This window comes from Symphalangus syndactylus, chromosome 7, assembly GCF_028878055.3.
Source record: "Symphalangus syndactylus isolate Jambi chromosome 7, NHGRI_mSymSyn1-v2.1_pri, whole genome shotgun sequence".
Taxonomy (NCBI): domain Eukaryota; kingdom Metazoa; phylum Chordata; class Mammalia; order Primates; family Hylobatidae; genus Symphalangus; species Symphalangus syndactylus.
The window spans coordinates 88,615,418-88,643,330 of NC_072429.2; the positions used below are offsets into that span (position 1 = coordinate 88,615,418).

Genomic DNA, 27,913 nt, shown 5'->3' on the forward strand with positions numbered 1-27,913 from the left:
CTCCCTTCTGCCCACCATTGCGACTCCTTTCCTCCTTCTCACAACTAACCACTGTCTTGACTTCTAACCCCATCGTTAAGCTGTTTTGAGATTTATATAAATAGAATCACACAATATGTATTCTTCTGTTTTTTGGCTTTCTTTCTGTGTAATAATTGCTTATGCATTCTCATTGTTATATTCCATAGAATATAAGGTATGTATGAATATACCACAATTTATTTGTTAGCTCTGCTCTTAGTGGACATTTGGATTGTTTCTAGTTTGAGGCTATGCCAAATACAAAGCTGCCGTGAACATTCTATTCTTTTGGTGAAAATATATACACCTTTCTCTGTTAGACTGGTAATATCTAGAAGTGAAATTGCTGGGTTTTAGGGTATGCTGGTGTTCAAATTTAGTAGATACTGTCAAATGGCTTCCAAGACTATTCACAATTTAACCTCCCACCAAGCTGTTTGGGAACTTCCACTGTGCTGCATCCTCACCAGTAGTGAGCATTCAGATTCTCTTTACTTTGAGTCTTTCTATGAGTGTGTGGTGGCATCTAATTGGTTTTAATTTGCTTTTTTTTTTTTTTTTTTGAGAGAGGGTCTCACTCCTGTTGCTTAGGCTGGAGTGCAGTGACACGATCTCAGTTCACTACAGCTTTGACTTCCTGGGCTCAGGTGATTCTCCCACCTGAGCCTCCCTAATAGCTGGGACTACAGGTGCATGCTACCATGCCTAGCTAACTTTTTGTAGAGACAGAGTTTTGCTATGTTGCCAGGCTGGTCTCAAACTCCTGGGCTGAAGTGATCCTCCTGCCTCAGCCTCCCAAAATGCTGGGATTACAGGCGTGAGCCACTGCACTTGGCAATTTGCATTTCTCCTGATTACTAATAAAGTTGATTAATTTGCATGTTATTGGATATCATTTGGGTATCCTCTAGTGAAATATTTGTTCAACTTTCTTACACATTTTTCTATTGGGTTATATTTTTAAATGTTTTCTAGGAGTAATGTTAATATATTTTGGATATGTGCCTTTGTCAAGTATATGTGTTGCAAATATCTTCTCCCACTCTGAAATTTGATTTTTCACTCTCTTAATAGTTTTTTTTTAAAGTTTATAGTCTTTTTCTGAACAGAAATTCTTAATTTTAATAGAGTCCAATTTTTCAATTTGTTTCTTCATAATTGGATGTGAAGAAGTATTTTCATGCATGAGGTATTGAAGTTATTCTATGTTGTTTATATATGTTTCACATTTATATTGATAATAAACTTGGAATGAATTTTGTTTGTGGTATGAGATAGGCATTGTGCCTGTAATTTTATATTTGCCTATCTAGATTCATTTTTTTCATTCTTCACCTTCTTCTCTGCTCGAGGAAGCAGACCTGTCATTTATAGGTAAGTGTGACTGATATAGCTGAGGTGTAGGAATTTCTTTGTCTGATAGTGCTCAGGAATTAAAGTCTACCATGATAGTCCTGGTGCTAGATTCATGACAGTTATTCCTGACAGCCCTCTAGGAAGTCTCTTCAGAAATTTCAGTATCATAATTTGTTGTTGTTTTTCTTTCTTTGCTCATGCTGTTACTGTAAGAATGCCAAACCTGGTAGAGTTTTGGTGCATACTTGGTAGTGAACAGTTATTTTTCTATGAATTAAATATAGGAAAATTCTGTATGTTCCTATTATTCCTTTGGAGATCTTTCATGAAGAAATATTTGACTACGGGCCGGGTGCAGTGGCTTACGCCTGTAATCCCAGCACTTTGGGAGGGGAAGGCGGGTAGATCATGAGGTCAGGAGTTTGAGACCAGCGTGGCCAAGATGGTTAAACCCCATCTCTACTAAAAATAAAAAATTAGCCGGGCCTGGTGGCGGGCACCTGTAGTCCCAGCTACTCGGATGGCTGAGGCAGAAGAAGCGCTTGAACCCAGGAGGCAGAAGTTGCAGTGAGCCGAGATCATGCCATTGCACTCCAGCCTGGGTGACATAGTGAAATTCTGTCTTAAAAAAAAAAAAATTAAAAGAAATATTTGACTCTGTCAGTTGGGCAGAAAACTTCAAATATTTGGATACTTTGAGATTTCTTTGTAAATTTTAATGTTAGAGACACCCCTCAATTCAACAAAGTATCCAGTAGTTCACTGAGTCACATTTACGTTTATTTAGATTCCTTAGGCCATAATAATTTCATCCTACATTTCCACCTGGATCCATCATGGATTGCATGTCAGCTGACATTTTGAAGAAAAAACAAATACAAGAGATTAAGGTTATTTTCTTCTTTATTTATTCTTAGTACTTAAATTCAGTCTAATGGCAGTGCTTCCATTTACACGCTAAAGGCAAAGCCAATCTCCCACTCAACATCGTTTGTTGAATTTCTTGTTTCCGTTTGTTCTTGAGGGAAACATTATAGCTCACATTTTTTGGTTATTTTTATGAATTCAGAAAATAAGTGTTGAATTTATAGAATGGGGACATTCAAGCTGACCCAGAACGATCATTAACTCCTAGGCAGTAACTGTAAATTTCACATGGACACATCTCTCATAGCTCCCTGTTTCACAATCAAAGAAATCTAAAATCACCAACTGTTGCATATCAACTATAACCAGTATAGGATATTCTAGCTATAAATATGTGAAACTGTGATTTAGATGTGTGTTAAAGAATGTTTTAGAATCTTCTTACTAGATAAGATAAATGATTACGTTAGCATTTCTTTTCAGATGTTATTTTTTAAACTCATTTGAAACTATTTGCAGATAGAAATAGAACTATTTTGAATGCTGATCTCAATATGAAATATAGGATCCACGGAATACACAAAAGTATTGATGATATAACATTCAATAATCGGGATGCTATGAATTTTACATTAAAATTTAATTATGTAGTAAAAAATAGAGTTGTTATAGCTAGAAAAAAATATTTTCAGAGGCAGCAGATACTCTTGGTGGAAATGAACAGTTCTACATAGAAAGAAAATCCAGGAAGTATGCAAACTAGACACCAGGATACGCAGTATATTAAATTTAATCAGAGATTACACAGAATATGACATAAAACAGCAGTTGACTAGAATAATTTGCAACACGTGAAAACAGTTTAGAAAATGGATTTAGGTCATATTCTCTGACAGTAGGTTTGTTGGAAATACAGGCATAGAATCAGACAGATTTATATGTCATCTGGTGCTCCCTTCCCTTGTCACATCAACTTGAACCAATAGTTTTGTATAGATCCAAGCAGTAGACATGCTGTTGATTGGTAAACTAAATCTGTAATGAGACTGTTAACTTCATAAAGCCACAAGTAACTATATTTTGGTGAGTATTTTAGATGCAAAAGCACATTCCTCCTAATAGTTGGAAATAAACTTAGAAATATTTTGTGGGACAGCTCTATGATTGTCTAAAATAAGAATGTTTGGCTTGTTATACATAATTCCATTATTCAGTGACAAATGTGCATTTGCACATCAGAGACTAGAATTTTAGAGATTAATCCTGGTGGAATTTTTAGGGAGATCTTGTTCAACTATATTTGTGAAAGCAAGAATATGTTATTTTTTAAAATTGGGTGTACTGACTGGCCTAAGCATAGACTTTCTTCTTTTCAATCATATGGTTACAAAAACTGTATATTACAAACAGTATAGAAACAAGCTGAAAAGAATGAGCCACACATCCTGGATAATTATCTATATGCAGTTAAATTTACAGATATAAAAGAAAATACAGCCTACTCCCTTATAGTGCACAGTTATTTTTTAGATACAGTGTATCACTAGCAAGTGGTTGCGGCCACCAACTCTAGTTATCCCCAGCACAGAGAATAAGAGCAAGATCCGTTCGGTACAGCTTCCCTCCATCCGACAAAGCCATTATGTTCTTCTTGTATGTTGTAATATTATTAATATCCAGATCCTGTATAGAACATAAATGGCATTGTAATCCAGTTAAATATGGAAGTTAATTAACCACTGTCAAGTGATAAAATGTGAGATGAAACTACTTGTTACATCAATCCATTAACAAAAGAGCTGGATTAAATTCTTATACAAATGTGAATAATCACAAGGTTGTTTTTAAAATCTATTTATCACAGTTACCCTGATTTAGGCCAGAACCAAATTGAATTAAGAATTGAATTCTATTTCTGCTCCTCTATAAATTGTTAAAGTAGATTTCCAAAATGGATGTGCAGTTGGTTTTGGATGGATCCACAGTCTGCTTAAAGAAGTAAGTGCCATGGTAACTAAGTTACCTGTTTATTCTTCTCACACAGATCCTTCAGTAAAGCATCCAGTTCATTTTCATCTATGTATCCATTGCCGTCCTGGGGGAGGAGAAATAAAATAGTATACAACCAACTCCATCTACAGTAGTGGGAAATGAAGTAAAATAGAAATAATTGGAATCCTTAGAAAGTCTCCCAACTGCATACTTGGCAGATAATCTGTTATGTCAGGCCGCCCAAGTTTTTAGCTGCTCCAAAGTTGTAAAATATGCAAGGTATTAGTTACCTCTCATTCAACACCTTACATTTGTAAAAGATCTTGAACTGTTCAAAGTACTTACACATGTAATTCACTTAATGTTAATGTCATATCTTCTAGGACAAGTGAGGAAACTGAGGGCCAGGGAAGGTATGTGGCTCCATGTCACACCAGGGTGTGGCAGAGTTCTGCTAGAGCCCACAGGTCCAGGGGTAAACAAATTAGAAGCAAAGGATGTGACCTACTGACATCACAAATAACCTTTATTTTGCTGGATATTTTCACCTAGCTTAATCCTCATTCAATCCTGCAAAGTCGTGTTGTTATTATCTCTTGTTTACAAATGAAGAAATTGAGGTTCACATGAGTTTGGTATCTTGTTCAAAGTCTCAAAGCAGGTAAATGATAGTGTGGGATTCGAATCAGGGGTTTGTGTAATTTGGGCATACCATAATACCTTTCCTATGAAAAGAAGGAGTTGTTTGTGTAATTTTCATAATCGTTTTTTCCAAATTCTTCTGAAGAATCAAATTATAGATAAGAAAATTTTAAGGCATCCAAATTGGAAAGAAAGAAGTTAAATTATCCCTGTTTGCAGATATTATTTTTATAGAGAGAAAACCCTAAAGACCTCACAAAACTGTTGGAATTAATAAACAAATTCCGTAAAGTTGTAGGATGCAAAATTGACAATCAAAAATTAGTTATAATGATAAACTATCTGAAATGGAAATTAGAAAATCCCATTTACAATAGCACCAAAAGAATAAAATACTTAGGAATAAAGTTAACTGAGATGAAAAACTTATACACTAAAAATCATAAAATACTGATGAAAGAAGTTAACAGAGACACAAACAAATGGAAAGACATCCTGTGTTTATGGATCGGAAGGCTTAATATTGTTAAAATGTCTATATTACTCAAACACATCTACAGATTCAGTGCAATCACTTCCAAAATCCCAATGGCAATTTTTATAGAAATAAAAAAACCCTAAAATTCATATGGAACCACAAAAGATCCCAAATAGCCAAAAAAAATCTTGAGAAAGAAGAACAAACCTGGAGACATCACACTTCTTGATTTCAAAATACATTACAAAGCTACAGTGATTAAAACAGTATAGCACTGAAACAAAAATCAAAACATAGACTAATGAGCTGTCAGTTTCACATTATGGTCAACTGATCTTTGATAAGGGTGCCAAAAACACAAAATGGGACAAGGATAGCTTTTTTCAACAAATGGTGTTAAGTAAACACCACATGCAAAATAATGAAATTGGACCCTTAGCTTACACCATATAAAAAATAAATTCAAGATAGATTAAAAACTTAAATATAAGATCTAAAACTGTGAAACTCCTAGAAGCAAACAAACATAAGGAAAACCTTTATGACATTGTTCTTAGCAATTATATTGTGGATATGAAACCATAAGCAAAGACAACACAAGCAAAAATAGACAAGTGAGACTACATCAAACTAAAAAGCTGCACAGCAAAGGAAACAATCAACAGAGTGCAAAAGCAGCCTACAGAATGGGAGAAAATATTTGTAAATCACATCCCAAAAAGGGTTAATTTCCAAAATTTATAAAGAACTCCTATAACTCAATAGCAAAAAATGAATAATCCAATTTAAAAAATGGGTTAATGACTTGAGTAGACACTTATCCAAAGAAGATATAGAAATGGCCAACAGGTAAATGAAAAAATGCTTAACATCACTAATCAGAGAAATAAAAATTAAACTAACAATAAGATATCTTCTCACACCTGTTAGAATGGCTATTATCAAAAAGATAAAAGACAAGTGTTAGTGAGAATGAAGAAAAATTGGAACTCCTGTATACATTGGTGGGAATGCAAAAATGGTGCATCCACTATGAAAAACAGTGTGGAAAGTCATCAAAAAATTAAAAATAGAACTGCATATGATCAGTCAATCTCAGCACAAGACAAATACTGCATGATGCCACTTGTATGAGGTATCTAAAATAGTCACACTCATAAAGTAGAATGTTATTGCCAGGGCTGGGGGAAGGAGAAATGAGGAGTTACTCATCAATGGGCATAAAGTCTCAATTATATAAGATGAATAAATTCTAAAGATCTGCTGTCAAGATTGTCTCTATAGTTTACAGTACTGTATTTTATATTTAAATTTTGTTAAGAGGATAGATCTTATGTTAAGTGTTCTTACTTCAATAAAAAAAGAAAGGAAAAAGTAACAAACTTTTACCTGATCATACAGCTCAAAAGCCTTGTTGAACTCTTTCCCACACATTTTGATTCCCTAAAGATAGAGAAGAGAGTAAATGTTAAAATGTTATTACTATGTTTCAGTATGTTTCCCTTGACAAGTCTCCCACATTCTAGCTTTTCAAGGAAAATATTATTTAAGGTAGTAAAAAGTTAAGTACCTGGAATTTAAGAAGAAAATTCTCCTGCACTGGTAGTAACCTTTTGAGAGAAAAACATTATATTAATATATTATATTTTTTGAAAAGGATCCACTTATAACATTTTTCATGGTTCCTAAACTCACCTGGCCATCTCAGTTAATTCCAGCTTCCCATCATTATTTGAATCAAATAGTTTCAGCTGAAAGACAGAATGCCATTATTCTAGCTATTTGAGGAATAATTTATTGCACGAAGGAGATGAACTTCAAAATAAAGCTGTTTGAGTTATCAACTACTTGTATATATACAGTAAAATTTTTAAAAACTAGCATTTTTAAAACTTTCAATGCAAATTTTCAATTCTGTAATGTGTCAATTGCTAGAGTTTATCAGAATAATATAGAATAGTCAAACAGAAATAGTGGTTGTAGCTATGTTTCTAGAATACTGTCACTTTTTTATTGCAAATACATTTATATGTGTATCAAGATGTGGGAGGGATGGTGTCTGACAATTTTTGCACTTCTGGAGTCTCTCCAATAAGAAAATAAATATTTATTTCACCCTTTTAGAGCATAGAATACCACAAACAGAAGCAGAAAACAGATGACAAACAAATCCTTAGAGAATAGAATTTTTGAATAATTTTAAATTGTTTTATTTTCTATTGGGTATTAGAAACTCCATAAAGCTCTCCAACTCCCCATTGCACTTATATATACATCATTCACAAAGACACATCTAGATGTAAACACACTCATATCCATATTTGGGAAGGATTCACCTTTTTAGACAGTAGCAACTATTGCTATAATATGTTATACCAAAGTAGTATATATGAATTACATTAAATATATAAAATGTGTATACTAAATGAACACTAAATATGTGAAAAATTAACATTATTTTTGTTTTTAAAGAACAGAATGTGTCCAATGTTATAATGGATATAGATTTAGTGACATCTTTTTAAGAAGGAAAGGAAGGGCATTCTGTGGTTTGAGGTATTCTAAGAATTTTTTGTAGGAGGTAGATTTTTTTCAGGGTCCCATGCTGACAAAATATTTTATAATCCATTGACCATAAATTCTGATATTGTCACACTATCTACCAAGATACTGGACAGCTCGATCACTTAGTTTTGTGCCCATGGGGAAATATTTCCCAACATATATATTTAAATTTTAATTAGCTCTTGATTAATTTGCTTCCTGGATTTGAACTGGTTTATGACATTTAATCAGATATGTCAGGCCAATCCAACAGAGGGAAACTCCCATCTGAGTGGGTTTTGTAAGGCTGCTTCAATATTCTACCTGGAAAGGAGCCTTTCTTTAAATAGGCGTCCCTTAAGATTGGAACAAAATAGAAAATTGATAAATGTAGGTTATTGTCCATTACCCAAAAGTTATTCAGAGCTTAGACCTGCTGATTGTGACACATAGCAAGAAACTCTCCCCCATTTGTTTGCTAGTGCTATTGTAAGTGGAGATGTAATGAGGAATTAAAGATGACCATGAAAACCTTTTTGGTTGTTTTGAAATTAAAGCTTAGCCCCACTTTATAATAAATAACATTAGTTAGTGAATAAGGCAATAGTAAAGTTCTAGTAGTTCCCCCTCCCCCAACCCAGATAAAAGTAAGGTGAGATGCTGAAAGCAAACCTCAGTTACATCAGATATAATCAAACCCTTTATTAGATTATTTCTCAGAGTAATTAAAAAGTCTAACTCTTTCTTCAATCTAATGTAACAGTAGCTTTTATAGTATAGAGCTATGTTTATGGTTTATTGATGTAAATCCATGGAGTAAGAATTCACAGTACCTTCACAGTACTGAAAGCTGTATAAATATATGTATCTCCTGGTAATCCTAATTCTGTGACGAGTCAAAATGAGTAAACTTCGTCCAATAGAAAAAAACTAACTTCATAGACATTGGTTTATTTTATCTGGAACCTTATTTATCTGCTCTTTTTTTTTTTTCCTGAAACAGTAAGTACCTATGTGTAAAGCAGTTTTCTTGGCTCTATTATCAACATTCTATAATTGATCTTAGTTGTCACTGTTTACCATAGCATCAGCCTCAGGGCATATTTAGATTTCCTCATTCAAAACACCAATACAAAACCCCAAAACAACAAAAATCAAAAGAAAGAAGGAGACTCATTTTAAGTTGCTTAATTAATAAAGCAGCTAGACGGTCTCTTTAAACTCAACAAAGTGTGATTTCCCAAACTATGATAAAAATGGATTTAGGAACTCTATAATAAGTGAGTTTTTGGTGATATAATTTATATATATAGTGTACCTTATATATGTGTAAGTTATATAATTTAGTGATATAATTACACTGGCTTTGGAAGAAAAACAAGTCATCTTTTGATAGATAAAAATTACACAGCTCTACAAGGAAGAAAATGCTTATATGTTGAGTCTTAAAGCCAATGCCTGCAGAACTCAAAATGACAAGATGTAAGCATCCCTAAGTATTTCACTTTTCAAATGAAATGATACCTATGTGCATATGATGCCCATACCACCATTTATTTATTTCATCCTGTGTAGCCTTGGGAGTTAGCAGGAACATCATACTACTTCATGAGCTCTTGGGTACAATCTTTTCAAGATCACTCTTACCATTAGGTCTGTATACTCGGCTAATTTTGTGTCATCAACAGTCTTGTTTGCTTTTTCTAGCAGGTCCTTTAGAAAGTTCTGTTAAAACAAAGAACACTTAGATTAATTTCATTAATAATATATCGTCTACTTTCATTTCAGAATGCCTTGGAACAGGACATACCAGGAATGCAAAGAAAGTCTCTTTTTGAGGGTAGAAGCAGGTGAGTAGAGGCACTTATAATAGAAGAAAGACTAAACCAGGTTGTCCTCCTGGCATTCCAGCAACAAAACTACCTTTGACAGGAATAATACCTGCTTTTTACTGAGACTTGATTGGTCATTGTCTGTGCATTACCATGATTTTATGATTTCAATTAACCTGACTAAAACCTCTTAAAACCAGCCAGCCCAATGGATGCATTTCTTCTTACTGATATCTTCACAAGTACTCATTGGATTGTTCTGCAAGAAACACAAGGGCCTTTATACCTTTGGAATATGTGTAAAAAAATATAAGTAAACCAGATAGAGATCTAGCCCTAATTTCAAATCCATTTTCTGCTCCCCAGGCTGTATTTACACATTAGTTTATAGCCAGCATGATGCTCATTTCTCCAGAGGGCCAGTTGGGTAGTTTTTAGCTTGATGCAGTCCAAAGCACTTTGGTTAAAATGCTTCCGCTGACTATTTAAATTAACAAAATTGGCCACAGTTTATGTCATTGAATCTTTGAAAGATATATGAATCATATTAAAATAGAGATTAATGTCGGAAGGATGAAAAAAAGATGATTATTAACTTGACAGCTGGAGCTTAGGAGTGAATTTAATTTTTTTAACAGAAACATAAATAAAAGCTTTACAAAGATTTGCCATATAAGTGACAATGTAAGCACTTAAGCATATAATAGTCATTCATTTTCTTTAGTGCTATTCATTTGTAACTCCTTTATTTTCTCAGAAAATGAATTAATGCAATTAGGAAAAACTAGGCAGATACTGTGCCCAGATATTATTGAAGGATTAGATTTCTTTGATTCAGCAATGACTTATCTCCCTCCTAAATGTTCCAGTTCTGGGCTGATTTGATGTCACTTTTTTAAAGAAAAGAGACTCTTTTCTTAGTTTGATAAAAATTTTTTTACTTCAAATATTCCACTTCAAATCCAAAGTGAAGCATGGAAAATTCAGTTATCTGTTGGGGTTGAATTTTATTTTTGAGCCTTCTGGGGCTTTTGTCAGAGATTAATTGGGTTAAAAAGCCTCATCAGAGACTAAAATGGTGGTCACAAAAATAGCCTGGGAGAAACCTTGGGATGCAGAGATTCAAAGTCGTGTCTGAGAGCAAGTGATGTTTTACTCTATTATGGATCTTAAAATTAGCTTTCTTGAAAGATCCATTAAAAAAGAAAGCCAACTTATCTTCAAAATTCCCCAGGGAAGAGGACTTCTATTTAGAATCTCTTTCTGAGAATAAAATTTAGAACAAAGAAGGAGACTTTTAGAATATTTAGAGGTCAGTATTGGAAATGAACTAAGGTTTTCATTATGAACTAAAAAGGATCTTTAAAAGAATATTTTTGGTCTAACTAATAAAATAAAAACACAGTGGCTTATCTGTCACCTTGTGGGTTGCTGAGCTGCAAGTTTGTAAAATATGTTGTTTTCAGTGACTTCACATTAAAAACGTTTACATTTTCAAGAGGATACAATTGAGTATGTTTTAGCCATTTTGCCAGGGCCCAAATGTCCCAGTTCCATCTTTAAAATTGTATGCTACTCAAACTATGTTGAACTATGACTAGAACTGTTGATATTCATATTTCCCCACATAGCAAAAGAGCAGCTCTTAATAAATGAAGTCTGAAAGCATGTAGTGCTGTGGGGGTGGGGTGGGGAGTCATTCTTAGCATTATCAGATATTCTAGGTACAAATCTATGTTCTCTTCCTAGGCAGCTGTGTAATCTTGAAAAATCATCAAATCTCTCTGCATTCCAATCTCACCGTTTTTATATTAGGAGTGATAATACCTGCCTTGCATATTTTCTGTGAGGATTAAATTTTAAAATACATTTCAAGCACCTTGTACTCTGCCTGACACATAGTCAGTAAATATTAACTCACTTATATTTTAGTCACTCTATATTCTAAAAATAGAAAAAGTAGGGTCTTTCAGATGGAGATGTTTTGGGGTCGGTTTGAGGAAATGAGAAGAATACTTCCATATTCCTGAAAGGCTAGTAAATTGAGTTCATGAATAATATAATTCATTTTATGTTGCATGTCACAAAAGCTTTCATGTGCAGAATCTTACTGGAGCTTCACAATAAGCCTGAGAGGAAGGATTTATTACCCTCATTTTAAAGATTAAAGAAAACTGGGAAGATACAGTAATTAATGAGGTAAGACCTGATTTCAGATCTCTGCCTTTTCCTTTATATCCTCATCTGTGATGTCCAAAGTGATAAATTCATTCTCTAAGTTGCAGTTTTTCAAAAGTTTAATTATAGAAGATTTTTTATTTTTCATCATCATTGTTGTTGAGAGACAGTAGGCTGTACAGAATGTCTACAGGCCTTGGAGGCAGACAAGCCTGGATTTGCACATCACGGCTCTGTCCGATTTCTGTGTGGCCTTCAGTATATCATTTAACTTCTCTCAACTCTTCCTCACTGGGGTAATACTATGTCGTACAACTTATGCAAAGATTAAATAAGACATTATGTGTAAAGTAGTTGGCATACAGTAGCTATTCAGTAACTTTTTCTTCTTTCTTTTGTAAGGAAATATATATATATATATATGTTTATTTTGAGAACTGAAACTACAAATTTCAATAAAATGAATGGCTTATTCGGCTTATCTATAATTCTATCTGTCTGTCTGTCTTATATTTGTGTACACCACAGAAAATGTTAATTTCTTGCATTACTGTACAGAATTTCAAGAAGCAGTTGAAGCTGCCTTTTTGATCTGGTACTTCATTAACAATGTCGAAGAGTAGGTGAAAATGTGACACTGTTCAACATTAGTTTCTTTTGTGGGAGGTTTTTTAAAAAGCTAGGAAACTCTTAGTTCATAATTGCATCTGAAAGGAAAAACTTAGTACAAGTTTTTATTTGCTTACCTTAAGCTCCTCAGTTTCTATGAAGCCACTGTGGTCAGTATCGTATTTTCTCCATGTCTGTAAGTAATTTTGGATAAGGAAAACAAAACATTTTCAATAAAAGAAACAATTTTCCTACTTTAAGCAGCTTTCTTAAAGGGGCAGCTTTCTTATACCTTCATGAATTCCTCACAGGACTTCAGCTGCTGGCATCGGAAGAGCAGCAGGAAATTCTCTTCTGTGGGTAATACGTGAGCCAACTGGAAGATTTAAGAAGAGAGAAACGTGTTGTAAGTTGCTCAAAAACAAGTCTCTGCCATTACTTGCTGCTTAGTTTTTCTTCAATGTGTTCCCTCACAGGCTAGAAAAGTAGGAGAGGAAAAACATTAGAGTCGGCTTTCCCTTTCTGGTACTTTCCTATGGAGTGCTGTCAATTCTCCAACGCTCGTGTGCCCTTGTGTGCTTGGTTCTTGGGCCAGTGAGGTGGCCGCAGCAGACCTGTGCTCAGGTAGAACTAGCGTGGCCACTTCTTGTCTGCTGGACATTCAGGCAGATTCATCCTGGTGGCTTGAACCCTTCAAGTGTTCTATGCCACAGATTAGTGTTCCATGCCTCTCTCCTCTCTCCTCTCTCCTCACAGGGTCACAGAAAGGCACATGTGGGGGCCATAAATTTCATGTGAAGTGAAAGAAACCATGAGGAACATAAATGTTGGGGAGGGTAGTGAAGGGGGAAAATGCATTCCCAAGCCCGAGGAGAAAGCCTACCATGAGATACAAGAGAAGATAAACCAAAGACAATCGTAAGGCAATAGAAAAGAAATTCACCATGAATGGTGGGGTGTTAAACAGGAATAGGAAAAGCCAGTTCTCAAATTGTTGCTTTCTGCTGAAAGGACATCCACTGCTTGAATCCAGGGCTGGGGTTTATTTTCTGATCTCCATGGCAGCCTCTATGACATTTTCCCTTAGATCTCATTTCATAACTTCAATCCTCCTCTCTTTTTTTTTGGAAGAAAAAAGGATTCCATATCCAATGTTATGACTAATCTATTGCATGCAGAGAAGGAAGGAGCTGGATTGATGGCTCCACTGCAAATGTGAGATCTATTTCTGGCACAGTAGCTAATTAGCTGTGGTCCCCAGCAACCCTGAGCCATTTCTGGACTTCAGTACCCTCATCACTAAAACAAGGACTTGAAATAGAAGCCAGTGTTTCTTGAATATATTGGGTTCAAAACGCCTTCTGTTGGAAGCACTGCATTTTCACTATTAAAGAATGAATCTACACACACTATATTTCATCTGATTTTTGGGATTTGATGAATTCCCTAGATCACGGGCATGGACCCTCATCCGTGGATTTTAGGCCAAGAGCCTGTAGTCTAGATCAGCTTTAAAGTCAGAGTCAGTTCTAAAAGTTCTACCAAGTTGTAGAAAATACTATCATAACTGTTTTTAAAAAATTCATCCTTTTAGGTTCATTTAAAAATTTAAAATTTAATATAAAATGCGTTATTCTACTTTATATGCAAGGAATCTAATTTTTCATATGCCTTTGTATGCGCCTTAGCTTATCTTATTTTTAGATTTTTGAAATAATATTTCAAATTAAAACCACTCGATTTATAGGCAATACACGTGTGGGTGAGACTAAGGGAAAGGGCCAAACCTTATATCAACATGTTTAATATGACCTAGTCATAAAACATTTTCTTATTTATTTTTAAAGAAAGGTCACTGGTGTGGGTAGATGATAATATATCTAAAAAGTAAAAATGGGGGTTTATAATGTGCCAGTACTTTTAAAAAATGTGATTAGCTTTTGGTACATAAACACGTTTGCATCATTGGAGTGTGTGTGTGTGTGTGTGTGTGTGTGTGTGTGTGTGTGTTATCTAGGTCCCTTATTAAACTCAGGACATACTTCTGTGACCTTTGTATTTTTTAAATTCCTTTGAATACTTGAATCATAAAATTCTATACCTCAGAAATAATGTGATTTAATTTAATTCAAAGACCAAATTTTTCAATTGAGGATGCTAAGGCCCAAACAGATTGAATGATGACCTGATGATTGGCAAACTGAAAATCACTTTAATTTGGTGATTATTAGTAGATTAAGTCAACAACATGCTTGTTGAAGACAGTAATAGAATGGTTTGGTTGCTTATTTGCTCTTGGACTGCAAATAATGAATTTGTTGGTGATTTTTACACATGACAATGAGATAGTTTAAATATGATAGGCTGTTTCTACTCATTAAAATCTAGAACACCATTTTCCTTATAAAAATCCCTTCTTTTTCCTCATCTGTAAGTGGGCTCCTAGTGGAAAGTAGCTATAAATGATTTTCATTATAAAGTATCCAGATATCTGGTAAATTAGGCCTAGAATGTAGGTCTCCCCCCAGAGCTAAGGGGAAGAGGAGAAGGGAGGGAGAATGGCAGTGGGTAGGCTCAGCATGGAGAGGGGCTCTGGAGGATGGAGAAGCACCCACGCCCCTCCAGTCTTGTTGAGCCTGGCCTCTTCTATAATAATACTTTCTGGAGGGATTCTGAAGAATGGCTCCTTGAGCATTTTAAAGAAGATGGGAAGAGAAGAAAAAGTAACCCAAGAAAGAAGAGGGAACAAAGATGGAAGACAATAAAACACATCAAACAGAAGAAAATATATCAGAGGCAGACATTTTAAGGGAAAGATTGAACAATGGAAATGGATGTTATGTATACATTTTGGAGGGTTCTGCATGATATAGAAGGTCTAGCCACATTTTATTATGTTTTTTCATGAATATAAGTGTTCATTTAGGAAACAGGAGATAGCTAACACCAACTCGTCCTTTATTTATTAGTATGCAACTTGTTAGATACTTCTTAGTATTTTTGCATGACTTTCCTCTAGACCATTAATTTCAAGAGGGCAGGGAATAATACTTTTCTGCATCCCCTGAATGTCCAGCATGGTATCTAGCATGTTATATGCCTGAAATAGATGCTTGTGGATTGGTTGGTAATTTTATTTTATTAAAAACATCTACTTAAAAGGATTTAGAGTATTTTTTGCTTATCTTCATCATAATTCTCTATTTTGTTTGGATTTTTATAATTAGTGTGTGTTGCTTTGAACAAAAAAGAATAATTTTTCTTTAAATATTTTACATCTCCAAATCCACTGAATACATAAAAACAGAAAAAAATAAACGAATGAACTAGTAAGCAATCACTAAATGTAAAATTCGGGAAATTGCCATCTTTGTTTCAACATAAAAGTTCATGTAACTCACATAAAGTTCAGAGGTCTCCTGAGTGTCAGATACAGAGATAGTAAAAATGCTCTTCATGTCTACTATAAATATGTATTTCTTGCCCATACTGCTTTGGTCTTATACTTAAATTATTAAAAAATACAGATTACATCAATGTGAAACATATTCAATCTGTTTTAATTTCACTGAACCGTTAATGTTACACTCCACATGATACCATCCTATTTTATAAATGTTAGAAAGGAGTCTTAAGCATGTAAAAGATTATTATGTATATATAGGATGTGGCTATAGTGAATGTAAAGAAATCTTTCTTAAGATATGTTTCACAATGTGGTGGTCCTGTGTTGTCTCTCGGTTCTTCTCTCAATGTGTATGAATCAATATTCAAGTTTCAGAGCTGGGCACAGTAATTCTCCAGCTGTAGCCTTTATGACTATGTCTATAATGTGCCAAAGGTCTTTCATATAGGAGGTGTTAAGTGGAGTTGCTTTATTCTCAGATATGCTAAGTCACTGCTGTTTATAGAAGTACCCAATACTTCTTATTCCAATATTATTGGTGATTCTGTAATCTTTGGGCTGCCTGCCTGCTCTTTTATGAACTCCCAAAACTTCTTTATGAGTTGGAGAAGAGAGTGAAGAATATCAAGGGGATGAGTGGAAGGCAGGTAGCTAAGGAAATAAGTAGAATCCCTCAGAGCTTCATTTCTGAGAACTGGTTGCTTGTCATCAAGAGTAGGAAAAAAAACCCAACAACTTTCTACTTGCTTGTCTCCCCTGCTAGTCTACATGCTCCTTGAGGATGGGGTCTGTGTCTTATTTACTGTTTTGTGGCCCAGAAACTGCACAAATTTTAGTAAATATTTTACTGAAGCAATACATAAAGGCAATTTGTCTAGCATCAGGATAGGCTGTAAATAAATGGAGCCAAAGTTCCTTTGGAGATAATTCCAATAACTTATTACTGAGCTGTGAATAGGGGTTGGGGTGGACATTGTGATATGCTACCCAGAACTCCCCTCAAGTGCTGGGAGTGTTGCTGCAGCCTCACCTGTGAGGCCCCATTTAAGGAATACCTGGGCTGAAGAGAGCTGTGTCCCCAAGGAGGTGGCATCCTATGACTGATCAACATGGGGATATAAAGGCCCAAGGGTCTCACTCAAAACTAGAGACATTCCTGAAGGGTCAACCCAGCTTCAGAACTCACTGTAGGGTCAGCTGATGTCCCCGTTGAGACTGTGACACAGCCCAGCTTCTCCCTCTGCCCAGATCTATTTTCTTCACTTCCGTCCCGGGGTATTGATCCCAAGAGCACTTCCTAATAAACCTGCTCATTGCTACTCTTCTACTCAGATCTGCTTCCCAGGGAACTCTACCCATAACAGGGGTCTTTACATCTCTCTTTTATTTCTAGCATAATACAGAGCCTTTGCCTGATGTTTTGGAGTAAGTTGAAATCCCTTGCTGTGGCTCATTTGGCTACTAAATACTAGGCACTGTGCTGGTGACCACAGTCACCACTAGTGAGAACCATATAGGGAGGCAGATACTTTCAAACAACTTTTCCCCTGACAATTTCAAAGCAGGAGCTAAAAACAACAATAAAGCTAAGTACTAGTTGTGAGGAGAGTATACATGAAAGGCAACTTCATTAGTGATACAAATTATATCACAGTGCACATGAGGCAGAATTCCTTACTTTTAAAGACAATCATGGTATGTTAACATTCTTGAACATATGTTAGCCAAGCATTCATTTTTTTTTTCACTTGAGAATCAGAAAAACGTTTTCCCTAGCCAGTGAGAAGTGAGTCCAGGAAATTTGAAAGGTAAATAACTCTATCAAAAATGTAAAGCTCTTTCAGTTTAATAATTTGAATTTGACAAATTATATAATAAGTGGGGGGAAGGCTTGGCGTTCAGAAGATGGGGTTGATTTTGTAGTAAGTTATTTTTATATGTAACAGTAACTGCAAATACATTTTTTGAGTTTTTACAGTGTGCCAGGGTCAATCTACTTGTTCAACATGTATTATTTGATACTGATGATTATAACAACCTTATGAAGTTAATACATTGTCATCCTTGTTCACTACCAAGGAAACAGAGGCTCAAAGAGGGTAAATGGCCTGCTTTCACATAGATTGTAGTTGGAGCCAGATTTGAAGGCAGAGTCTGACTTTCTTGGCTTAGAGACTCTGTCCCTTACCTTCATCACCCTCCATTAAAATCCTCAATCAAAAAAGTATTCCTAATAAATCATTTAGAAAAATCTATGCAGAGGGAGTTTTAAAATCAGATTTCATTGTCAGTAATTTCCCAAAATTCTGTGGTAGAAATGTAGTCTTCCATAAAAAATTACATTCACTATGGCTAAACTCACAGGCTCAAATCCCACTGCAGATGAAAAGAGGGAAAGGCTGGAGAATAGCTTGCTTCCCTGGGAGGGTTGTTACAGTTTTAGGATTAAAATAGCTTTTAGGTCTGTTTTTCAGTGGATGCACTGACCTGGACAGATAGAAACAGTAAGAATGGAGAGGATGGTAGGTTCTCACACATTGCCAAAAGGATCAGGTGAAAAACTTATAGATTTGACACCCATATAAGAGAAATACCTATATTTCATGTGAACACCAGAGAAGAAAGCTCTATTATCTGCTAAATCATTAAGTCTTCCTTTTTAATTATTTTAATCAGCCTTCTTTGCAGTACAGCTATTAGTCTGAATAAATTTGGAACTTTTTTTGAGCATCACATTATTTGTTAAATTATCTCAAAATTTCCATGCTCCTGTCTTGAGTTTGTGTTAACGATCTCTTTATTTCTAAACTGTATTTGTGTGAATTTTTAAATCTATTTAAAGGCAAGAAATTAGAAAGTTCAGAAAGAAACATATTTGTTTCCAGGTAGCAAATGCATGTTGTTAGAAAGTGTCAGTTAACTTTGTCAGGTCAGAATTTTGAAAGTTAACCATTACATTTTCTAATCTTTTGAATGACATCTTTCAGAGACAAACCAATTTGGCCTGTTCCATCAGGGATGCAGACCACTGCATGAGTATCATTTGGTTTACTTTGATTAGATTTTGATGAGTTTATGAGTATAACTATTAAGTGAGCATAACATATAACTAAATCCATCTTCCTTTCCCTTTGAACACCAAAGTTAATGTGTGCTTGATGTCAGTAGGTAGATTATTATAAATTGTAGAAAACATAGGATTTTGCATTCCTTTATAGCTGGCTAGAATTTGTGTATTTGTGTTCTGTATTATTTATAGGATTTCTAAGCAAGTGATATATGTCAAATTGGGAAAAGAAAGGATGAACTTCATTTAATACAGCTTTCTGGTTACAGTAGAGAGCAAAATACAAGTTCAGACATTTCCTACTCTCCCTCTCCCCATTTTCTACATGTAATCTGTAACTTTTAATTTCTATTTCCCAGTTATTTTCAGAATTTCTCTTTTCTTCACTCTTAACCATCACAGAGTAAACCAACATGCATATGAACTATTGAAGCAATCTCCTATTTTTCCTCCTATTCTCCATTTCTCTTCTCTCAAACTAATGCCCTCTTCCAGACCCCTTACTCCTATGTCTTGGCTGGTAACTCAGGTTAATGAAAAGAGTTCTAAAATCAGAATGAGATCTAAGTCTGTATATAGAATTTGTCACTCCCTGCAAGTGGGACCTTGGATACATCATTCGACCTTTTCGGGCTTCAGTTTCTTCATCCTTAAAATGAGGAATGTTGGCTAGTTCTTCCCAACAGTCCCATCTAGCAAAAAGTTCCATGTCCTGGAACACTAAAACCTTCCAATCAGTTTATATGTATCTCATTTGTCTTCCTTTAAATTATTTCTGCTTCAGCTCATCAAAAGTTCTGCTGAAATTATGTTTCGAGTGCTTTGCCCAAATAACTTCTCTGCAGAACACTTTGTGCGTCCCTATTCAACCCGGCTAAACTTAGAACCTTGCCGTAAGTAATCAACCAGCTGAAGCTTGAAAACCTTTCCTTTTAATGCAGAAAATGTACAGATTATTTATTATTTAAAAAAAAGGCAGAATAGTTTGGGGGAACATGGCTGGGTTCTGACTGTTCTACCATTTATTTCTTACTGTTTCTGTGACCTCAGGCAAATCCTATTGAAGCTTCACATGCTATAACTATAAAATAGATCTTCATTTTATATTTAAATTTACTTAATTTTCTAGTTATGAGGATCAAATGAGATAACATATTTGAAAACACTTTGTCAATTTTATTTTATACAAATGTGAATTCTTTTATTATTTTTATTGCTATAAAAGCTTCTCACTTCTTTATTTCAGACTTCATTGCCTTCTCCGTCCTCTTCTGTTACCTATATTTCTATATCTTTCCTTACACAGAAAGCCTTTTCTTTCCTGTAACAGTTTCTTATCTAAAACTTCTGAGGAAATTTCCTTCATTAAACCTCCAGGACAATGTGTCTGCTAAATGGCCTCTAACCTCTCATTCAAAATAGTGCTCAAATAATAAGTCATAAATGATTAAACTGTATCACATAAAGTAAAACCGGGATTCAAAACATGCTCATCCATTTTATCCTCATAAAAATGTAAAATCCATGTGAATCAAGATCAGTGCCTTTTACTGCACAATCTAGTATCACTGAAGAAATGAAATTGAATAAATAGCTGAGTCCACTGGAGTCCTTCAAGGTGAAGTATGTTAAATGTAAGGTGACAGGTTTTCCTTAACTAGGATTATAAAGTATGTCAAACTCTAAAAGAGCCAATCCGTAATTTCACTGATGTCATATTTCCAAACTAGTTTTGAATAATTAGATTTACCTCATCTCATTTATGTTTAATTTAAAAGTTATTTTCTTATCCTTGATGGTTTCATATCTTGATTAGTTGGCCTATATGTCAATCTGTAAGTCCCATTACTATTATCTATTTATATAGTAATGAGTTACACATAGGTAAAGGGGAAAGTATGTACTCCAGGGAAAATTTTTAATTACAAAGATAATAATAGTATGTCCTCTCTTAACTCTATTTGTATCAGCTGTTTAAAAATAAGTGTATTTCACATTGGCATCACAAATCTCCTATAAGTTCAATTATTTGAAAACCAGGTTATTTCTCTGAATCAAAGGTAAATTATTATTAAATGTTGTTGAGAGCCAGAATACTTCACAATCTAATACATTGAGAAACACTATATAAATAACATAATTATGTTATGATTTGGCATATTTTAAATTATGACCTAATTAATTTTTCTGGACAAAGGCTTCCACCCAATTTCTCTAATAGGCTGCTGAGATAAAGAAAGAGGCTAAGACACCACAGGCTGGAAACATAGACATAAGGGAAGCAACAGCTCTTTCACAAATCTGAGAATGCAGAAGAATTGATGCATAATCGGTTTTGCTTCCTTGATTCACAGACAAAAATAAGTTGCCCTTAATAGGAAAAGTCATTGTGAAAGGATAACTGACACCCACAGTTTTAACTTTCAGAGATTCACATGAAATCTGTACCTATAACAGATCATAAAATACTCACGCAGTCTAGTTAAATTCTTCTGTTTTTACTAAGGCCAACTGTCAAACCAGGATGCCGCTTTTTGCCATGAAAAATAAGGACTGTAAATATTTCACAGGGACTGCAAACATTTTATTTTATACTTTAAAAGTCAAGTCTACACTGTTAAGTGATAAGAAATACTGATGGACCATGTGCTTAGACACTGTGTGGAAGTGAGGCTGGGTAATGGAATGTGATTGATACTCATGTAGAAGTCAGGGACTTGTTCCTCTAACTGCACCTGTGCCAGCAAACAGCTGTATGACCAGAGGCAAACAATTTTATTTCTCCACGGTCTCAATTTTGTAATATATGAAATTTAGGCCCTGGGTTAGGAACACTCTTAGATGTTTTTCATTTGTGAACATTTTTTAACTTTATACTTCTGAACAGAAGATAATGTATTACTTAGGTAAAATAAACCTCTCTGAATGGGTCTTGCTATATCGTACTTGAAGACAACTTCAAAATTGAAACTCATTTATTAAAATTAAATCAGAAAAATGCATAAATTCCTTACCTCTACAATTCCTATTTTTCCATCATCTCTTTGCCCATACTGATCCACAAAAGTTTTCATTTCAGGTGATAACTCCTAAAATTGTATAAAAGCAGGTAAGAGGTTTGTTAAAAAAATACCCAGTTATGCTTGTGATGGTGTTAATAACTTACTGCAAAGAAAAACCAAAATTAGAACCATTTAGAAATATGCATAATGATTAACTATTCTCATAAAAATTAAAAGCATAACAGATACACAGTATTTATTAGTTCCAAATGAAAGAGTTGTAATCATGATTATTTCTCAATTAATATGATTTATCTTCTATTATTAATTTTGAGACTATGCTATCCTTTGAAAGTGTGGTCAGAATCATTCCATTCATAACTTTCAGTGAATTTTAACATAATCATCACCATCAATATATTTTAAACAATGCTTGCTTCATGAAAGATTACCTTATATTGCTACACTATCTTGTCTTACAACATTTTTCTCATTCTAACATAATGTTTTATCTATGGAAAGTAATATATGTTTTCAGTTTGAACAAGCAAAAAATGTGACTGTTAAAGAGTAACTCACTTTGTAAGCAAAGATTGTTTTAAGCATAAAAGAGGCATTCATCAACTAAATAAATTTAAAAATTAAATAGATTAGAGAGCTATGAACTATAAACTAGTGATCTGAACATAGAACTGGTATTCAGGAGGTTTAATTTTTACCCTTGGGTCTCCAACATAGCCCATTTAAAATAGCCCTGTTGCATTAGCTGAAGCCTATTTAAAATAGGTCAGCCCTTACTAATGTTCTATTCTACGTCCTTGGGAAAGCAAATTAAGGTCTCAGTTTTCATCGTAGCTAACAAGATGGTGGTATTATCTATCACACAAGTTTGCTTTGGGGATAGATAGGTTAATACAATTAAAGGGCTATATTGAGACTAAATATCATTATTATTAGTATTTACAAAATCCGTTTGGAACCAGTGTAGACATCTTTAGTAGAACTAAGATAATAAATAATAACAAAGCAATATAATTATATTTTAGTCTTTATAAAACTTACTATGGATAAATTACAATTTGTATTTATTTAATTTTGTTATAGAAACAATTATAAGAAAATGAAAGTGTCCAACCATGGCAATAGTGGGAATATTAGGTCCTACGGTTTTTTTATTTTTACGTATACCTTAACGTAAACAAAAACCAAAGCATCTGTCCTTAAATTTTAAAATGGTGTAATACCACTACTTTAACTATCAGACTTGACATTTACTTTGTGAAGTTTCTGACAAGTACGTCAAAATCTATTTTTTAAACAGTGCAAAACATATACTCATAATCACCACCAATTAAAAATGTATAAAAATGAGTGCAACTACAAAGACCAAACACTATGTTTAGTGTAAAAGGATAGTTTCTGAAAATATATTGCATTGTTATATTTCATTAATGTTATATTCACCTAGTGAAAATTTTGAAATTTCATGTTATTAATATGAAAAGCCAAACAATGTTTCCATTAATGCAATGAAATCTGTTATCCTATGGCTAGAAATGCAAAAAGCCTGGTTTATAAGGGCAATTTTTATGTTCTAAAGAAAGAGAAGACATATATACAAGTAGGTTTAATGCAGTGAAGTTAGTAGTATAGTGAAACATGTATCTATTATATGAAACTCTGAATCCAGATCTTGAGTTAGAGTTTAACTACCCAAATCAAGAAAAATACTCAATTCAGAAAAATCCAGATTGTATTTACATTCCAGAAAAATGCTCAAGAATCATAGTATTAAGCAACTTGATATAATCCTATAACTATGCTTGTTTAGTATCATTACATTATAGTCTAATAATTGGAGCTTTGAATATTCCAAAACAGAGAAAAATAATTAAATTCTAAATCTCCAACATGAAGATATTGCTTACAAAAAGGTACAAATATTAAAATCAGAGGAAGAAAAATATTTTTTTAAAGTTCATGAATATTTAAATTTCTAAGCTGAAAATAGATTTCAATATTAAAATTACTTCTGGACAAAATAAAATATAATCATTACCTGCTGGAAGCATCTTCCAAGGTTTTAATTCTAAATTTTATGGAAAGTAAGACTTTTCCAACCGGATTTTAAAATATGTATTTTTAAATAAGGAAGATAATTGCTTTTATTAGATTAGCCAAAGATACATAAAGCTATAATGACAGTATTGCATAAATTTATTTACATGGCAATATATAAGATATGGGGAGGGTGGAGAGTATATAAAACATTTTTATGCTATTTTATTCCGTTCTATTATACTTTTAGATTATATAATATTAAGTCTGGGTAAAACAATCCCCAGAGCACAATCTGGTTTAAAATCAATTTGGTCAATGATTTTTGTAACTGATAGTTCTGTAATGCATTATAATACATTTAGAGCCCTCTGGGATTCTTCTGAATATGCTGTGCAGAGATGTATATTACACAATTTTAAATTTAGGTAGGGCAAAAAGATAGTTCCATTATTAAATTTTATATATATCACTCAATATTAGAGGTGGTGATCTGCTATGTAATATATACATCATTGGTAGTGTAAAATCTCTTTTGAAACATAGTCAAAAAGGCCAAAGACCATTAACGTGTAACTCATCCCAATTCAACACTGCCTTCTGAAAGACAGTGTTACATAAACCTCAATAGAGTAGTACAATTTTTAACCCATTTTCCTCTGGACAACCATCTCATCTATGTTTAAAAGCTGATTGTATTTTATATTTATGCTGACAACATATTTTCTTAACAGGTTAATTTATGCCCAAAGGGAGTCATTTATAATGAATAAGAATCGTCATTTGTTTAATTAACTAATGGCTTAAATAACAAACATAGCCATTTTCAAAACACCATCAATTGCTGCCCATCAGAGTATCACTTTGCTTTTTTTACAATACATGAAATTCCTAAAATTGTTTTGCTTTTTACTTCTCTACCTTTTGGGTTTCTTGCTTTCAACAGAAATGAAGACCCTTTCTTGCTAAATTCTTGCCACTGTTAGGTTGCAAGTTGGGCAACTTTCCCTTAGTGAGGACAGGATGTTTTCTCATCTCCCCAACTACATCAACATCACAACAATAATAATTGGTGATAGAGTAAGAGATCCATAATCTGCAGATCTGTTTCTTGACCACCAAGGGGCAGAAATGCATTTCCACCCCCTTATTTCTTACACAGTAAAAGAGAAGTTAAAAATTACCTAATCAAACTCAGTGGTAGAGGTAGTGATCCGCTAAAGAATCTCATGCACCCACAGTTTCCTTTTAAGATCTATTAATGCAAATACTAGTATAGAATATATATATTGAAAGCTCCAATTTCAGATAGCAAGCTTTTTCCCTTTAGAAAATCTCTGTCTGTCTCCCTTTCTCCCTTCTTCCCTCCCTTCTCTGTCCCTCCCTTCTCTCTCTCTCTCTCTCTCTCTCTCTCTCTCTCTCTCTCTCCCTCCCTCCCTCTCTCTTTCTCAGTCTCTTTCCCCTTTCTCTGTATTCGAGTTGGAAAAGTGTTCTTTCTTGCCTTTCGCAGTCAATAAACGTTTACATTACCCAGAAAGCACTTTACGCTGCTGGCTTTTTGTGAAAACACAAGAATGTTTTAATCTGGGGGTTGAAAGTCTTTTTTTCTTTTTCGCAAACTTGAACCTACCAATCCAGCCTTCTTTCGCGCCTGCTGGAGCTCCTGGATCAAGTTCTGCAGCTCCTTTCCTTCCAGGTAACCACTTCCTGCAAAGACAAAGAGGCACCCAAGTGTCAGATATCTCATTCCAAGTGTCTTTCCCGTTCACTTTCCAGGACAGTTATCTTTCTGGCGACCCGAGAGGCTCTCTCTTGCCTGGACATTGATTAACCAGCAAAGCGTACAGACGCTGCAGCCCTCCCCTCCTGGGGTATCAAACTTTAGATGCACTGAGGACAAAGGAGGATGGTTGGGGTGCTGAGCGCAGCCACAGAAACTTTGGGGGGGCAGTGTCCCTCAATCCCTGCTCTCTCTCTCCTACCATTACCGTTCCTGGAAAGACAAAAGTTTAAGGTTTTGGGATTACGGTGGAAACAATATAAACTTTCAGGTTGACAGTTTGGCGGCGAGTCGGGGAGATAAGAAGATAAGATTAGGGAGAAGGGGGAAGAAGTAAAGAATAGAAAGAAGGGATAATGGGATCAGGAGGCTCAGAAAAGGGCAAAGAATGGGAAGGGGCATGGAAACGGGTCTTGAAACAGTTAAAAAGAGAAGATAATCACCGTCAGCGTCGAAATGAAGCCAGATCTCGAAAAACTGTGAGGCTGTGATGAGGGATGACTGCAGGTGGGATTCTGCCATTGTACAGCGGGGTGTGTGTCTGGGTGTGTGAATATGCGTGTGTCTGTGTCCGCGCGAGGGGGAGTGAGCAAAAGCTCAGCGTGTGCGCGAGTCAGGGCTGCGGAGGGAGACCTGGGCGCGGGCGCTGCCGGGCGCTGTCCTCGGTGCTGCTCAGCTCAGCGTTCCTCCAGAGTTCTCTCCCTACACCCCGCACCCAGTTCTCAGTATTTATCCCGACGGCCCCAAGCCGGGCCACGCCTCCTCCAGCCTCCCATTCCTCACTCCCCGCCTCTTGCTCTCACCAACCTTCTTCCCCTCCCTTCCAGTTTTCTGCTCTGTTCCCAGGAAACCTAGCTGGAGCGGGAGTTTGGGCTTGTTGGAAGCAGCAGGTGGTGGGATATCCTTTGCTCAGGGATTGGATGCTGAAAACAGAGGCTCATTTCCCCCTACATCCTCCTAGTCCAGGAATAATCTTATTCCTGAATATTATAGTCAAACTCTTGTTACCTAGAGAGGTTTTAATGTTCAGATAGAAGGGGAAAGCTGATGACGGGTAGAATCACATAAATGATTATTATATTCTTGTGTGATTTCTCCAAGACTTTTCAGTATTTGTTTGAAAAAAAAAAGCATGTGAAAGCTTGGTTCACATTAGAATAATTTGATTAATGTATGCAATGAGTTGATTGCTATCAATAATTACTCTATTTTGTGCCATCATATCAATGTTTCTTAAGATGGTTTCTATGAGCTAACCTTGCCAACATGAAAAAGCGAGATTATGTATTTCTTTTCAGCATGAAGTAGAATTATAATTGGAAAGTAATACAGTTAAATTATAAAGCCTTAAAATCTTAGATAACGGAGTCATCTTACAGATACTAGAGTTTACTGCCTTTTCGTTTAGAAAGAGTGAGTAAACTAAAACAAAGAGAAAGGAAGGATCTGACCCAGGTTCATAAGTAGGTACGTTAGTGCTACCACCATAGCCCCATTCAGTGGCCTTAACACACACGTCTCCTTTCTATGCCAAGCAACCCCTACTGGAGAATTTTTCAGAAATTGGAAGTCACCATCAGAGTTGGAAAAGCTATCTAACTCAATGTATGCTATGTTATGTATATATATGTATATATTGTTCTGTATTATATATACATATGTATATGTTATATATTTTAATATAATTAATTATATATTTGGATTACTTCTTATTTACATAAGTACTTCTGGAGTATTTGGCTTTGAGTCTTTTGGACATTGAAGTCCTCTAAAAATGTATCCCAAATGTCTAATTACAATCGTACTAAAACAAAATGAAGGAACAAGAGAAAATCTACACATAGCCAATATAAGCTTAAAGTGAATTAAAATGAATTTACCAGCCAGGCGCGGTGGCTCATGCCTGTAATCCCAGCACTTTGGGAGGCCGAGGTGGGCAGATCACGAGGTCAGGAGATCGAGACCATCCTGGCCAATGTGGTGAAATCCCATCTCGACTAAAAATACAAAAATTAGCTGGGCATGGGGGTGGGCACCTGTAATCTGAGCTACTTGGGAGGCTGAGGCAGGAGAATGGCTTG

The 27,913-nt window shown here is 34.9% G+C and overlaps 2 protein-coding genes across 4 annotated transcripts in view; one reads left to right on the forward strand and one right to left on the reverse strand.

Moving 5' to 3' along the window:
- Nucleotides 1-12,919, forward strand: part of DECR1 (2,4-dienoyl-CoA reductase 1) — a 68,289-nt gene extending 55,370 nt beyond the window's left edge. The window contains exons 11-13 of one of the 2 annotated variants that reach the window (XR_008659028.2): nt 9,689-9,750; nt 11,823-11,931; nt 12,831-12,919. Coding sequence is in view for 1 of the 2 variants with exons in the window: in XM_055286719.2 (XP_055142694.1) it covers nt 9,689-9,738 (50 nt within the window). In the remaining variant the exon portion in view is untranslated. Of the gene's footprint in view, nt 1-9,688; nt 9,754-11,822; nt 11,932-12,830 lie in introns of those variants that run through there. The other variant, XM_055286719.2, reaches the window with a different exon arrangement.
- CALB1 (calbindin 1) lies at nt 2,263-26,536 on the reverse strand. Of its 2 annotated transcripts, XM_055286723.2 has the most exons (11): nt 26,276-26,536; nt 25,683-25,759; nt 22,007-22,081; nt 12,812-12,895; nt 12,657-12,713; nt 9,548-9,625; nt 7,052-7,107; nt 6,927-6,966; nt 6,746-6,799; nt 4,268-4,339; nt 2,263-3,927 (listed from the first exon to the last, which is right to left on the reverse strand). In XM_055286723.2, exons 1-11 carry the CDS (start codon nt 26,352-26,354, stop codon nt 3,814-3,816), a joined length of 786 nt encoding a protein of 261 aa, XP_055142698.1. In that variant the 5' UTR covers nt 26,355-26,536; the 3' UTR covers nt 2,263-3,813. The 2 variants fall into 2 exon arrangements, with proteins under 2 accessions (XP_055142698.1, XP_055142699.1); XM_055286724.2 differs by lacking the exon at nt 22,007-22,081.
- Between the last annotated feature and the right edge of the window lie 1,377 nt (nt 26,537-27,913).